General features: G+C 52.9%; 1 protein-coding gene across 1 annotated transcript in view; it reads left to right on the forward strand.

Moving 5' to 3' along the window:
• The window catches only part of agbl4 (AGBL carboxypeptidase 4), a 1365393-nt gene that overhangs the window by 436421 nt on the left and 912586 nt on the right, over positions 1-16386 (forward strand). The window contains exon 5 of the mRNA XM_072510915.1: positions 5695-5911. Within this exon, the coding sequence (XP_072367016.1) occupies positions 5695-5911 (217 nt within the window). The remainder of the gene's footprint in view (positions 1-5694; positions 5912-16386) is intronic.

Raw genomic sequence — 16386 nt, forward strand, 5'->3', positions numbered from 1 at the left:
CAGAAAAACAAACAAAGGCACTTCCCAGAAATGTAATCAGAAAAACATTGATCACAAACCAAATTAGGGCAAATTAGAAGGGATGATTAAGCTCAGTTGATTTTAAGAAGGTTCTTAAAAGAATAACGGAAGGTGGAAATGCAAAGAGGTTTAGGGACGTAATCACAGAGCTTAGGGTCTAGATAATTGTAGGCACAATTGCCACTGGTGCAGGAACAGAATTTTGTATGTTTTGCACATGTCTATCCAATTTGCCATACTTTCTGATCTTTCTTTTGTTTCTTAACCACTATCATCTTCAGACCTTGTCACAAACTCTGTATCTTTGCCACTAATCCTATCCTCCTTCTGTATGAGGTTGAACCAGATGGTTCAAAATCTTGATCTCTCGTTGGACCTTAAACTGAGTTCAACTATTGTTACGATCCTGGACCAGACCCTAACATTTGCCAGGATATCCGACAGGAACAGCAACCACATTTTATAAATTTGTAAAACTGTGAGGAAAGGATACTTCACGCCGCGAATGATTCCACACGAACAGGGATATGGTATATTAAAACAAATGTTATCATTAACACAGTATTAAACTACCTTAACATCACAGAAATATAGCTTACAGACCTGGGGCAAAATTCTCCGGAATCGGAGCGATGTCGCCGACCGGCGGCAAAAACGGCACAAATCAGTCCGGCATCGCGCCGCCCCAAAGGTGCAGAATCCTCCGCATCTTGAGCGGCCGAGCCCGAACCTTGAGGGTCTTGGCCCGCGCCGGACTGATTTCCGCCCCGCCAACTGGCGGGAAAGGCCTTTGGTGCCACGCCAGCTGGCACGAAAATGACATTGCCGGGCGGCGCATGCGCGGGAGCGTCAGCGGCCGCTCACGGCATCCCCGCGCATGCGCAGTGGAGGGGGTCTCTTCTGCCTCCGCCATGGTGGAGACCATGGCGAAGGCGGAAGGAAAAGAGTGCCCCCACGACACAGGCCCGGCGGATCGGTGGGCCCCGATCGCGGGCCAGACCACCGTGGGGGCACCCCCCAGGGCCAGATCGCCCCGCGACCCCCCCCAGGACCCCGGAGCCCGCCCGCGCCACCTTGTCCCGTCGGTAAGAGAGGTGGTTTAATCCATGCCGGCGGGACAGGCATTCTAGCAGCGGGAATTCGGCCATCCGGGCCGGAGAATCGCCGGGGGGGGGGCCCGCCAACTGGCACGCTGCGATTCCCGCCCCCGCCGAATCTCCGGTGCCGGAGAATTCGGCAACCGGCGGGGGCGGGATTCATGCCAGCCCCTGGCGATTCTCCGACCCAGCGGGGGGTCGGAGAATCTCGCCCCTGATGTCGGTAGTGGGGAGAATTCTAGAATCCATTATCAAAGATTTTATAGCAGAGCACTTAGAAAACTGTTGCAGGATCGGACAGATTCAGCTGGATTTATGATGGGGAAATCATGCTTGATAAATCTACTGGAATTCTTCGAGGATATAACTAGTAGAATTTATAAAGGGGAGCCAATGGATGTGGTGAATTTGGACTTTCAGAAGGCTTTTGACAAAGTCCCGCATAAAAGATTAGCGTGTAAAATTAAAGTGCATGGGATTGGGGGAAGTGTATTGAGATGGATATAAAACTGGTTGGCAGAGGGGAAACAAAGAGTAGGAATTAACGGGTCTTTTTCAAATTAGCAGCCAGCGACTAGTGGGGTACTGCAGGGATCGGTGCTAGGACCCCAGCTATTCCAATATATATTAATTTAGATGAGGGAACAAAATGTCATATCTCCAAATTTGCAGATGACACCAAGTTGGGGAAGAGGGTGAGCTGTGAAGTGGATGCAGAGATCCTTCAGTGTTATTTGGACAAGTTGAGTGAGTGGACAAATGATTGACAGATGCAGTATAATTTGGATAAATGCGAAGTTATTCACTTTGGTAGCAAAAACAAGAAGGCAGACTATTACCTAAATGGACATAAATTAGGAGAGGGAATGTGCAATGAAACCTGGGTGTCCTCGTACCCCAGTCACTGAAGGTAAGCATGCAGGTGCAGCAGGCGGTAAAGAAGGCAAAAGGTATGCTGGCCTTCATTGCGGGAGGATTCGAGTACAGGAGCAGGGATGTTTTGCTGCAATTATACAAGGTCTTAGTGAGGCCACACTGGAATATTGTGTGCCGTTTTAGGCTCCTTATCTGAGGAAGGATGTTCTAGCTATAAAGGGAGTGCAGCAAAGATTTACCAGACTGATTCCTGGGATGGCAGGACTGACGTACGAGGAGCGATTGAATCGGTTAGGATTGTATTTGCTGGAGTTCAGAAGAATGAGGGAGTATCTCATAGAAACCTACAAGACTGGACAGGGTAGATGCAGGAAGGATGTTCCCGATGGTGGGTGTGTTCAGAACTAGGGGGCACAGTCTGAGGATAGACCATTTAGGACAGAGATGAGGAGAAATTTCTTCACCCAAAGAGTGGCGAGCCTCTGGAATTCGTTACTGCAGGAAGTAGTTGAGTCCAAAACATTGTATAATTTCAAGAAACAGTTAGATATAGCACTTAGGGTGAAGGGGATCAAATGATATGGGGGAAAGCGGGATTAGTCTATTGAATTGGATGATCAACCATGATCATAATGAATGGCAGAGCGGGTTTCAAGGGCTGAATGGCCTCCTCCTGCTCCTATTTTTTCTATGTTTCTACCCATTAAACAATGCTTAACAATGAAAAGGAACACTCATTTTTAACTGATACCTTCTTTCTCTCCAATCAAGCAAAACCTATCACAGATCAAAAAACACTTTTAAATAGAGTTAGTAAACAAAGGGCTACCTACTGTACACTTTCTGTTAAATAACAGCTTGGAGAGAGAGAGATCCTGTCAGGAACCAGCCTGCAGATTCTTTTCTGTGTCAGACTACTGCTTAACCGGCCGGCCTTTTGCAGAAGCTGATTTTCAACTTGCAGCCAAATCTAAAACTAACTCAAAACTGACTCGCCCAGACCTGGCTCCTCCCATGAATGACATTATCCACATTCTACTCAAATCCCATGATCTACGTGCTTAAGTTTATAGACAGTGGGCTGGATTCTCCATTTGGGAGACCATGGAAAAGCTCTCTCATAATCGTCGGGAGAGGGCCCAGACTTGTGGAATGGTGCCAGACATAAAACTCCTCACCTCCTTTAAGGAGCCTGCCATGGAGGTGACGGGGGGTATCTGAGGACAGAACGGTCACCCGCACGGAGGCTGGCGGACACCGAAGAGGTGAGGAACCACCTGGTGGAGTATCGTAAAACAATTGGTTATTTTGAATGTAGCTCTGGGGATTCAGCTGAGGAAGGAGCAGCGCTCTGAAAGCTAGTGATTCAAAACAAACCTGTTGGACTTTAACCTGGTGTTGTAAGACTTCTTATGATACACATCAGGTGGAGGCAGGAACCCCCCCTGCGAGACAGCAGTTGGAAGGCTGCTGGATCTCAGAACCCAGCTAGTTCCCAGCCTGATGCTGAGCCTGTGGAACAGAGTTGCCCGGAACTGATGGAGATGATAGGAACCAACCTGGACTTCCAGAAGGAGATGACTGCATCGCACCAGCAGATCCATAGCTACTTGGAGGAGTCCAAGAGGCTAGGGGCGCTGGAGATGGCGCCGGCAATGACTGGCAGTGAGGCCAAAACTGCAAGGGTGGCGACCGCAGTAGAGAGCCTGGTGCACGACATCAGCACCATGATGAAGGTGTCCAAGGCGTTGCGCAGTCAGTGAAGGCCATGGCCGAGGGCCTTGACAGAATGTCCAACTCGCTTTGGGATGTCACCCAGTACCAGACTGACCTTAATGGGGTTCTGCGGGACATGATGGCAATGGCCGAAGTGCTGCGGAGTTGTCCCTGTCGCAAGTGGGCATGGCTGAAGCGCTGCAGAGCATGGCCCAGTCACTGAGAAGCATCACCGAGGGCGTCGACACGATGGTGCGGACTATGGGGACCCACCAGGGCTGGCAGAGCCAGGTGATGCAGGTGCAGCCGGGGTTCGAACCAGCTGCCCCTCCATCCGAAAATTAATCCCAGGGCCCTGTGGGCACAGACTGGGAGGAGGGGCGGTGGGTGCCAAGCCTGACCTGTCCCATGGAGTGGTGATGGTGGCCACCTGCTCCCCCGAGTTCCACCCTTGTGATGAGGCCACATCTCCCAGTCAGCAGGCGGGACAGGGCTGTGCAGCTGTGCATGTGCTGCCGACATGTGCGCCGGTGCACTCCGCCCTCAGAGCTTCCAGAGGACACCCGCCAGGGGCGTCAAAGGCCCCGTCAGGTGTGCATCCTGGGGAAACACCAAGACGGAGTGGTAGAGCTAGTTGGGCCAAGCACTTTGGGATCACTGAGAGCACCGGGGTTGGAGTAAGACGGTGGTGGGGGGGTATGTAGGGGTGGGGGACAGCACATTCGGGAGGGGGGTTTGTACAACACATTAAACACCTTTTTGCACAAGCATTGCCTCTGTTACTTCCGCAATGTGGGCTGACCCCCGGACCCTTGGCCCATCTCTCCAGGCATCCCACCCCCTCCCCATGGCACTCACCCACTCTCCGGTCGTGGAGCTGTGTCCCATCCCCTGGATGTTGGCTGCTGCGTGCGTGGTGTTGCCACCGCAGTGTTCAAGCACAGTTTCCAGGCATCAGTGTGTGATTGGGATGCTAGGCAATGACTCCCACACGCTACATGGCGCGCCCATGCACGGGAATCCACTTGGCATGTGTGAAGTGCACACTTAACCACGATTGCCAATTCCCTATTAGCAATAGCCTTCAGCTGCGCAGATGGAGGTCTCAGAAGTCGGTGTGGGTTATGGGTGGTCGTTCGGCTGATGGATAGGGCAAGTGTTACCTGTGGAACGGGTACACATGATCCGTGGGTTGGCATGGTGGTGCTATGAGCTGTTCCCCCCTGGTTGCCCCCCCCCAGAGCAACCTTCCATCCCCCCATGGTGGCTCACCTCTGCGGAGTGTCCCCCACCCCTACCGAGCACTGGGGTGGCAAGCTCAGCACCCCCTGGCTCTTTGCCTGTGAGCAATGATGGCTACTCACCTCCTTGGCTCCCCACCAGATTTACGTTTTTAAAAAGGAGTACTAATCGGCGCCAGCATGAGCACTTGCTGGGGAAACCACTGAATGACAGGAGGCTGTTGGATATTGGATAGCTCTCGTTAATTGTATGGAAATAGGGCTTACTTGGTGATAATTGGTTTCTCGACACGTTATGACGAGACCCTGATTTCGCCTACGGGAGAGGGCCAGTTGCACCGCAAACTGTTTGGCGTTTGGTGCGGAACTAATTTTTGGCCTCTCCCGCTATTCACCGGCCTCGTTACACTTGAGCGAGAGCGCAGTGAGGCTGGAGAATAGCATCCAATATCTTTTAGGAGCTTCCCCTGCTGCCTTCTATGTTGTAATATGGTGTCGCCTGCTGTGGTGTCTCAATGATGCGGAACTTGAGACATGTGTGAACTATTTATTGTTAATCTTTAACTATTTGTAGATCCCATATATTGTCATGCATGGAGCTGTTTATAAAATGCCTTATAAATATACAAGTGTAAAGCCTCGCTAAAGTTGAATTGTAGATTTTTTATCAATTATAATTAATTTTTGATATCCAGTTCTCTGACTTAATTTAATTTATTTATTTGATTGTTATTATTTGGCAGGCAACGACTTCCTTCAAAAAATGTCTATTACTACCGCTGTCCAGATCATCGGAAAAACTACGTAATGTCATTTGCCTTTTGTTTTGATCGGGATAATGAAATATACCAGTTTGCTTACTGCTATCCTTACACCTATACTCGCCTGCAACACTACATAGATAACCTGGAGAGAAGGAATATGGATTACTTCAGAAGAGATTTGCTTGGTCTAAGTGTGGTAAGCGTATTACTGTATACTTCTACAATAACAGCAGAACTCAGAGCTTGGGGCAATATAACTCTGTTCATAGATTAATGTTTCAGCCTCAAGTGTTCCTTGTCATATAAATATGCATCTAAAGAATAATAGAGTTGGAACTTTTAATATGTTTTCTTTAATTTGTGTTTCCACCTTTATTCTTAAATCAATATTTTATAATTCAATACATTCAAAATATCCAATTGAAAATTTTATCTTCTCCATGTGCTCATACTTCACAACATGAATGTGACATTGTTGATGACAAATCAAAAAAAAAATTCCTCCCCTAAGTGGGTACAAACGAATACCTATGTACTTTGCGAATCAGAATGTTTTATGACACTCCCATGTATGTATTTGAATTGAAAACAGTAGAAAGAAAGAAAACTAGCAAAATGCAATTCCTGGGCTTATAGACGTATCCCCATAAAACAAATGGGAAAATAAAATACAAATATCAGCCTCCTTTGTTGTACTATGGTTTAGTCTTCCACCCGTGAGATGATAGATTCACCGGCTCCACCGGCGCAGCGTGAAGCCAGCGCAAATTAGTATTGGTATCCAAAAATGGACACTAGATGTGATGACCATGCCGGGGGTCTCTGAGGCCATTGGAGACTCCAGGTGATCGGGGACAGGGCAGGGCAGTGTGCTGGCAATGCCCCACACACCAAACAGTCCATTTAGTGGGTACCGTGTTGGCACAGATAGAAGATTGGCTGGCTAGAAGGAAACAAAGAATGGGCATAAATGGATCTTTTTCAGGTTGTAACGATGTAATGAGTGGTGTGCCGCAGGGACCAGTACCAGGTCCTCAATTGTTTACAATTTATATAAATGATTTAATGAAGGAACTGAAGGGATGGTTGTCAAATTTGCTGATGACACAAAGATGGGTAGGAAAGTAAGTTATGAAGAGCATATAAGGAGGGTACAAAAAGAAATGGATAGGTTAAGCGAGTGGGCAAAGATATGGCAAACGGAGCATAATGTGGGAAAATATAAAATTGACCATTTTAGCAGGAATAATAAAAAAGAAGCATATTAGCTAAATGGTGAGGGATTGCGAGCTCTGAAGTTCAGAGGGATCTGGCATGAATTATAAAAGACTAATATGCAGGCACAACAAGTAATTAGGAAAGCAAATAGAATGTTAGCATTTATTGTGAGGGGAATTGGTTACAAAAGTAGGGAGGTTATGCTTCACGTGTATAGGGCATTGGCGAGACCACAGCAGGAGTACCCTTTACAGTGTTGGTCACCTTATTTAAAGAAGGATGCATATGCATTGGAAGCAGTTCAGAAAAGGTTTACCAGACTATACGTGGAATGTGGGTTGGTCTTATGAGGAAAGGTTGGAAGGCTTATATCCACTGGGCGATAGAAGTGCAAGAGCTGACTTGACTTGACTAAGATCCTGAGGAGTCTTGACAGGGTGGATGTGGAGTGGTTTTCCTCTTACGGGAGAATATACAAATATACAAATCGGGGTCAGTGTTTAAAAATGAGAGCCGTCCATTTAAAACGGAGATGAAGCAAAAAAAAATTATCTCAGAAGATCTTGAGTCCTATGAACTTTCCTCCTAAAAATGTGGTGGAAACAGAATTTGAACATATTTAAGGCAGAGATGGATGGATTCTTGGTAAGAAAGGGGATGATAGGTTATCAGGGGTAGGTGAGATACAGATTTGAGTTTACGATGGAACTTGCCATGTTCTTATTAAATGGCAGGGCAGGCTCAAGGGACTGAATGACCTACGCCTGTTCCTAGTTAGTATGTTCATTTAGGTGAGGGGTCTTCATTTGGTGCACCTTTGCTGATGGTTTTGAAGACCAATCGGGGCGGCACGGACGAGTGGCACAGTGGCGAGCGGGTGGCTCTGATGTGCGAGGCAAGTTTTTTTACACAGTGGGTGGTAAATATATGGAACGCACTGCCAGGCAAGGTGGTGGGAGCAGGTACTATAGCAGCATTTAAGGGGCATCTCGACGAACATATGAATAGGGTGGGAATGGAAGGATACGGACTCCGTAAGTGCATACGGTTTTAGTTTAGGCAGGTACCATGGTCGGCGTAGGCTTGCAGGGCCGAAGGGCCTGTTCCTGTGCTGTATTGTTCTTTGTTCTTTGTTGTTCTTTGTTGCCTCACACGCCAGGGACCCGTGGTCGATTCTGACCTTGGGTGATTGTCTGGGTGGAGTTTGCACATTCTCCCCGTGTCTGCGTGGGTTTCCTCTGGGTGCTCCGGTTTCCTCCCACAGTCCAAAGATGTTTAGGTGAGGTGGATTAGTCATGATAAATTGTCACTTAGTGTCCAAATGTTGGGTGGGGTTACGGGGTTAGGGTGGATGATTGGGCCTAGGTAGGGTGCTCTTCTGAAGGGTCAGTGCAGACTCAATGGACCAAGTTGGCCTCCTTCTGCACTGTAGGGATTCTATGATTCAATTCTTGAGAGGCAGGTTCTGCCAGAAATGCTACACATGAAGTTTTCATGTGATATTGTGGGGGATTTTTGGCATTGACACCTATTGCCAATCTGCTGTAGTCACTGGTCATTGTGGTAGTGCACATCATCCCACACAAGAGGTGTCTCAATTTTCCTCTTTCACCAGAAAGTGATTCCCAGGTGCGAAAGAAAATGTGACGGTGGCCAATCCACCTACTCTGCACATCTTTGGGTTGTGGGGGTGAGACCCACACAGACACGAGGAGAATGTGCAAACTCCACACGGACAGTGACCCAATGCCGGGATCGAACCCGGGTCCTCGGCGGCGTGAGGCAGAAGTGCTAACCACTGCGGCACTGTGTCACCGTCTTCATGTTTCTCTTATCAGCATCCTTGGAGCGGAGCCTTGGGCATCCCATTAGCTGTCTGGTTCAGGCTACCTTATGATTCTTCCATTCTGCTGATGTGCCCAATGCAGTGAACGCAGGAACAGAGTGAGACCAGCGGGGAGGGTAAAGGAGCAGTGACATTGAGAGCAAGAATAAAGCAAAAAAAAGCAGGATGATAAAGAAGCAGTGGCAGTAAGAGCAGGAACTGAGCGAGACCAGCGGGGAGGATAATTGAGTAGTGGCAGCGAGAGCAGGAACAGAGTGAGATCAGCAGGGGAGTTAAAGGAGGAGTGGCCGCTAGAGCAGGAACAGGGTGAGACCAGCTGGGTGGTACTGTAAATTTAGAGTGAACCAACTGTATTTGAAAATATTATTTTTGTGGCATGAGCAAATTAACCTGGACCCAGCTGGAGACACCAGCAGCAGCGCCAGGAGCTAAATTAAACAGGAGAAATCAAGGAGTGTGACATTGTGGGAACATCACAATCAACCGAGAATGCAGGGAAACAGAAATAAGCTGGGGTGAATTAAAGAAAGGCCAAACTGATTCAGGGGGCCAGGAAGCAATGAGGGCTCAGATGATGAAAGTGGCTACCTGGAGGTGGGATGTGGTGACCTGGAGCTATTCTCTTCGCACACCCTGATCTCCGTCAGTGGTGATTTGGTTCCTGACAGTCAATGCTTTCAAGATTATCAACATCAAGTATTAATGGCTAGGGGAGAAAACCCAGTGATATCTGATGCAGAGTCCCAACAGCCAGTTGATGTTTCTGTCAAATTCCGGTAACTCCTGCAACTGACTAGGCCTGGACTTATATGTCTTTCCTCTGGATTCCAATTGAGAGGGGGGCGCAAATGATAGGCAAGTTTGTTTTTCCTAAAACCATGCCTAGGCTATGCTAGACTTGGGTTGCAGACCATTTATTTGTTTTTCATGTGCATATTAGGACTGATTTTTGTTTAAATTACTGGGCTGAATATAGAAATATAGTATAGAAATAGGAAGGACAGAGCAGATAAATATGTGCAGCTTGAGAATTGGTGCTGGAAAGTAGGGTGGGGCGGTGCATGCTTTGGGTTCCTGGGACATCGAGGCAGGTTCTGGGGGAAGTGGGAACTAAACTGGCTGGATGGGTTGCTCCTCAACAGAGCCAGGACAAATGACCCTGTGGGGTAGTTTTCTAGTGCTGTTGAGGAGGGTTCAAACTAATTTGGCTGACGGAGGGGAACCGGTATGTAAAGAAAGTAGAAACAAGGTGCACAAAGGATTGCGAGAGACAGATAGTACTACAGTAAGTGTCATGTGAGTGTCTCTTTAAGATAGGTTTGGTCTTACCACATGACTTGTAGCACGGCTTCAGTGATGTCATTTGTGGGTGGAGCTGGGCTGTGGCTGTCAGGTGAGAGGGGTTTTTTAGTGTTTGGGTTTCAGTTTCGGTTTGTTGCTTTGGACTGCAGAAGAGAAGCAATGTTTCCCTGTTTTCATTTTGAAGGTGTTCTAGGGAACTGAAAACACATTGGGTGTGGCAAACTGCCTTGGTAACTTTAAAGACAGAGTTGCTTTCCAGAAGGAGTTTAGAATCTGCTGGTTGGAACTGGATCAGAATCTCAGGGAAAGGACCAGTCCCATTCAGGGTCATGCCCTTGAAAGGGGTTTTGGTTTATTAGATTTTGTAATGAATTGGAACAGCTATTAAGGGCGATTCATTAAGAGTTATATACATAGATTACTGTCGCTGTTGTGTGTTGTTTCATGTTTGTAATTGATAACAAATTCTTGCTGTGTTTTATATATGTTAATTATATTCTTATGATGAGCATTGTTTTGATAAAAGCACCTAGGATGCCTGATGAATCACACCTGAAGTGAAGGCTCTTGTGCTCATCCTAGCCAAATTCAACATAAAAGTTATGGGTCAGGTGAGCTTCATAATACACTTTGGAGTTTCTAAGCCCTGGCCCATAACATAAGAAACAATAAGATATTAGGCGGGGTCAGACTAAGACAATGCAACAAGATCTAAATTACGTTTACAGTGAATGTATGAAAACACCAAACTTACGGTAAAAGGTTTGTGAGCTGCAAGTGCAAATAGTTACTTAAGAATATGATGTTGTGATGATAATGGGGACCTGACTCAAAAGGGCTTGGACTACTTTTATTCTTGGATCCAATGTATCCAACAAAGATGTGGATGGAAAGAAAGGAGGAGGGTGGCAGCATTAATTGAGGGGAATATTACAGTGCTGGTGCGAGAGGATATCCTGGATGGGTCAAGATTCTATTTGGTTGGAGAAGCAAATTTGCAGGGAAATTGCAGAGAGGGTGCAAGAATGATAGAGGAATGATAATGAAGAATTTTAATTATCTTAATATAGACCGGGATAGGAAAAATGTTAAAGGGTAGAGAGGGAAAAAGTGAAATGTGTTCAGGAAATGCTTCTTGATAAGTATGCTTCAGGCCAACCGAGGAAGGTGGAATTGCTGGATATGGATTTGGCCAATGAGTAAATCAAGTTTCAGCAGGGAACAGTGATGGTAATGCCATTGAATGTGAAGAGGTGATGGTTTGATCTTCTCTTATTGTAACCGAAGAATGGGCTGCTTTTAAAAAGGAGCTGGCTCAGCAACAGGGGGCGTCATTCTCCGATCCCCCGCCGGGTCGGAGAATGGCCGTTGGCCGCCGTGAATCCCGCCCCCGCCCCCGCCGAAGTCTCCGAAGGGAGAAAAGTCGGCGGGGCGTTAATGGCGCCGCTGCCGCGGAGAATGTCACGGGTCTGCTCAAGGCAGCCGATTTTCGGCCTGCCGATATTCTCCCTTCCGGATGGGCCGAAGTCCCGTCAACGTGATGACCGTTCACGTCGACGTGAATCAAACCTCCTTTTCATCGGCGTGACCCGGTGCTCCAGGCTCACGCCGACCAGCGAGGAGGTGAGTGACGGCCTGGGGGGTTGGCTCTGGGCAGGAAATGGCGTGGCCGCAGACTGATTGCGTGAGGAGAGGTGTGCCTCGGCTTGTGTGTGTGTGTGTGTGCGGCGGGGGGGGGGGGGGGGGGGGTGGTTAGAGTAGGCTGGGCTCCGGGGGAGTGCCGGGAGGGGGTCCGTGCTGGGGTGGAGGTTGGGGGGGTTCCGTGCCGGGGTGGAGGTTGGGGGTTGGGGAGGGGGTCCGTGCCGGGGTGGAGGTTGGGGGGGGGGTCCGTGCTGGGGTGGAGGTTGGGGAGGGGGTCCGTGCTGGGGTGGAGGTTGGGGAGGGGGTCCGTGCTGGGGTGGAGGTTGGGGGGGGGGTCCGTGCTGGGGTGGAGGTTGGGGGTTGGGGAGGGGGTCCGTGCCGGGGTGGAGGTTGGGGGGGGTCCGTGCTGGGGTGGAGGTTGGGGGTTGGGGGGGGGTCCGTGCTGGGGTGGAGGTTGGGTGGGGGGTCCGTGCTGGGGTGGAGGTTGGGGGTTGGGGAGGGGGTCCGTGCCGGGGTGGAGGTTGGGGGGGGGGGTCCGTGCTGGGGTGGAGGTTGGGGGTTGGGGGGGCGTCCGTGCTGGGGTGGAGGTTGGGGAGGGGGTCCGTGCCGGGGTGGAGGTTGGGGGGGGGGTCCGTGCTGGGGTGGAGGTTGGGGGTTGGGGGGGTCCATGCTGGGGTGGAGGTTGGGGGGGGGGTCTGTGCTGGGGTGGAGGTTGTGGGTTGGGGAGGGGGTCCGTGCCAGGGTGGAGGTTGGGGGGGGGTCCGTGCTGGGGTGGAGGTTGGGGGTTAGGGAGGGGGTCCGTGCTGGGGTGGAGGTTGGGGAGGGGGTCCGTGCTGGGGTGGAGGTTGGGGGGGGGGTCCGTGATGGGGTGGAGGTTGGGGGTTGGGGAGGGGGTCCGTGCCGGGGTGGAGGTTGGGGGGGGGTCCGTGCTGGGGTGGAGGTTGGGGGTTGGGGAGGGGGTCCGTGCTGGGGTGGAGGTTGGGGAGGGGGTCCGTGCTGGGGTGGAGGTTGGGGGGGGGGTCCGTGCTGGGGTGGAGGTTGGGGGTTGGGGAGGGGGTCCGTGCCGGGGTGGGTGATGGGAGGGCAAATGAGTTGGTCCACCTGGCCAGGTGCCAGCCTCCAACAGTTGGACCCATGCGGTCCATGCCACCTGGCTGGGGGGAGGAGGGGATATGGGCAATGATGACATGTCGTCGTTCCCCTCCCCCCCACCAGGCCGTCATGTTTTCAGACCATCCAGCGATGTTGGCCGCCGTGGTGGCAGCCGCTCATGTCTATGTTGCCCTGGATGAGGAGGAGGAGGAGGAGGAGGAGCGTGCCAGAGAGGCGGCGCAGGCTGCCGCAGAGGGGCAGGCGGCAGCCGCCCAGGCTGGAGGGACACCTGACCGACAGGACGAGGAGGGGGAGGAGGACGTCGCGGCCCCACGGCAACGGAGGCACCCGAGGGCGCCCCGTGTGTACCGGCCCCGGCAGTCATACCAGGACCTCACGGACCGGGAATGCAGGAGGAGACTCCGGATGAGCCGGGAAACCGTGGCTCACATCTGCCACCTGCTGGCACACCTGTTACCGCGTGGCACTGGCGGGGGACACCCTCTCCCCGTGTCCGTCAAGGTTACGGTGGCCCTGAACTTTTATGCAATGGGGTCATTCCAGGCACCGAGTGGGGACCTGTCCGGCATATCGCAGACATAATAGGAAGGGGACCTATTCAATGAACGTACAGGTGGTCTGCGACCACCGCATGATGATGCTGCACGTCTGCGCCCATCACCCAGGCAGTGTACACGACTCATTCGTGTTGTCGCGGTCATCCATCCCCGGCATGTACGAGGGACTCCATCCCCGGCTGAGGGGCTGGTTGCTGGGCGACAGGGGCTACCCATTGCGATCGTGGCTGATGACGCCTATACGGAGGCCATGCAATGAGGCGGAGAACCGCTACAATGATGCCCATGTAGCGACAAGGGGAGTGATCGAGAGGTGCTTTGGCGTGCTGAAGATGCGTTTCAGGTGCCTGGACCTCTCTGGGGGCGCCCTCCAGTATCGGTCAGATAGGGTCGGCCGCATCATTGTGGTGTGCTGCGTCCTGCACAACATAGCCCAGCAGAGGGGCGATGTGCCGCAGGCAGAGGAGGGCGGAGTGGAGGAGCAGCAGGAAGAGGCCCAGTCCTCCCCAGATGAGGGGGATGGGGGCAATGGTCAGGGCAGACGGGGTAGACACAGACGGGTGGCTGTCCACCGTTACCGGCTGGCCCAGCGGGCACGGGACAGACTGATAGACGCCCGCTTCACTGATTAGATGGGCGTGGGAATCGGGTAGTATGGCCACAGACCGCACACCATGACAACAGCCGACCACCCACACCCCCCACCCATCCACCCACCCAGCACCCTCACCCCCCTCCCCAACCCCACACACCCCACCCGCATGCACCCCCCCCCCCCCCAATTGCCGATCCACCGGCGGCACAACGGGCCGGGCTCACACAGTTGCGGGTGGACGCGTGTCTATCGCAGGCCATGGAGGATGATGACAACCTGCCCTGCGATGAGCTCCTGGCTCTACATCGTTGGACTATGTCTGACCCATGGCCACAGTACCACCATCCACCCGGACCATCCCTGCATGCGGCTGTGACACTGCAGCGCACGGTCCCGTCCTCTGCCCGGGGGATGTTGATGGCGGCCCAGGGGGAAGGGGGCAGACTCACCTGGGGCTGAGGTAAGACCACCCGTCACACACACACTTGCGCTCAACGTACATGACACGCCCGCACACTTTGGACAGAGCACAAAGGCAGCTTCGGTAGGTGTAACATTGACTTTAATAACCAAAGGAGTTCATGCACGTGCCCTAGCCCCTAAAACTCATCTGTGCCCTGCACCCGTGCCAACTTACTCAGTGTCTAATTGTTTGGCCTTACGGGCCCTTTGACTACGTCTACGTGGTTCCCCAGACGGTACAGCAGAACTGGAGGTGGACTCCTGTGATTCCTGCCCTCTGACACTGGATCCCTTTGGCGGCCGTTTCCTGGGGCGTCCTGGCCTTGATGGGCCAGGCTGCGGCCCGGGCGACTGGGATGGCGAGCTGCCAGCCTGTCCTGCCCGTTGCCCACCCGATGCACCTGGGACGGAAGGGGGGGAGTCCGAGGTGTCGCGGTGTACCGGGACCTCCCCTACAGAGGGAGCCGGGACGGACCACACCACCTCCTCCTCCCTCGGGGTGCCCGATGGCCCCCAGGCCTCTACATGGGTGGGGGATGCGAACGGACTGGCCATCCGACGTGCCCCCGACATCTGGCGCTGCCAGTCCTGGAGGCCCGTGCTGGTATCGACAGGGGTCTGCAGGTTTGCAGCCATGGAGCCCAGGGGGTTGTCGAACCCTGTCTGTGACAGTGCGACGCCGGCTCGCACATGGCCACTGGCACCGATGCCCTCAGCGATGGCCTGCTGAGACTGGGCCATGGCCTGCAGAGACTGGGCCATGGCCTGCAGAGACTGGGCTATGGCCTGCTGAGACTGGGCTATGGCCTGCTGAGACTGGGCCATGGCCTGCTGAGACTGGGCCATGGCCTGCTGAGACTGGGCTATGGCGTTGAGCGCCTCTGCCATCTGGCGCTGGCACTGGCTCATGGCCTCCTGTGAGAGGGCAGCCATTTCCTGGGCCACAGACGCCGCCTGCACGGAAGGCCCCAGGCCTCGCAAACCGTTCCCCATGTCTGACACCGTCGCACCCATTGCCTCCACCGTGGACGCCACCCGTGTGGTGTCAGCCTGGGTGGCACGCATGACCGGGACCACTCTCAGCTCCTGGACGCGGGTGGACTCCTCCACCTGCGACCGCAGCCGCCGCAAGCCACCCGTCACCCTATTCGCTCGTCTCCGTGTCGGTGGTTGCATCGGATCTATGTGTGGGTGTGGTAACTGCAGGAACCCGGGATCCATCTGGGCGGCAGATGTTCGCTTGGCCTGGGCTGCCCTCCGACCGCCCGGTCCCTCTGCTGCTCCTACCTCCACCTGCTGTACCGGGACGGCTGTGTTGTGCACACCAGTGAGTGTACCAGACGGCTCATCACTAAAGTGCCCAACCGTGGTGAGTGTTTCTGCGATGGTGGAGGGTGTTGGTGACAGCAGTGGCGTTGTGTCGTGCTCTTCGTCCCACTCTGACTCCATGGCACTTTGGGGTGGGGGTTCGTCTCCACCCATCCACTCTGAGTCACTGTCCGGTATTTCGTCTTCCCGGGTAGGGGTGTCCTGGGTAGTGCTGTCCAGGGTAGTGCTGTCCCGGGTAGTGCTGTCCCGGGTAGTGCTGTCCCGGCTAGTGCTGTCCCGGGTAGGGGTGTCCTGGGTAGTGGTGTCCTGGGTAGGGGTGTCCTGGATAGTGGTGTCCTGGGTAGTGGTGTCCTGGCTCGGATGTGACGGGGGCCTGTGGCTGCCCCCCTCATCGCTGGGTGGTCGCTCCCGCACGTGACGGGGATGTCGTCTCCCTGTTGCTCCAGGTCTCTCCGTCTCCCGTGGTGTGCGAGGGGCATCCTGCGGGCGTCGCATGCTGGAGGGTCCGGGTCTCTCCGTCTCCCTTGGTCTCCGAGGGGCATCCTGCGGGCGTCGCATGCTGGAGGGTCCGGGTCTCTCCGTCTCCCGTGGTCTCCGAGGGGCATCCT

The sequence above is a fragment of the Scyliorhinus torazame genome, chromosome 7 (assembly GCF_047496885.1).
Source record: "Scyliorhinus torazame isolate Kashiwa2021f chromosome 7, sScyTor2.1, whole genome shotgun sequence".
Taxonomy (NCBI): Eukaryota; Metazoa; Chordata; class Chondrichthyes; order Carcharhiniformes; family Scyliorhinidae; genus Scyliorhinus; species Scyliorhinus torazame.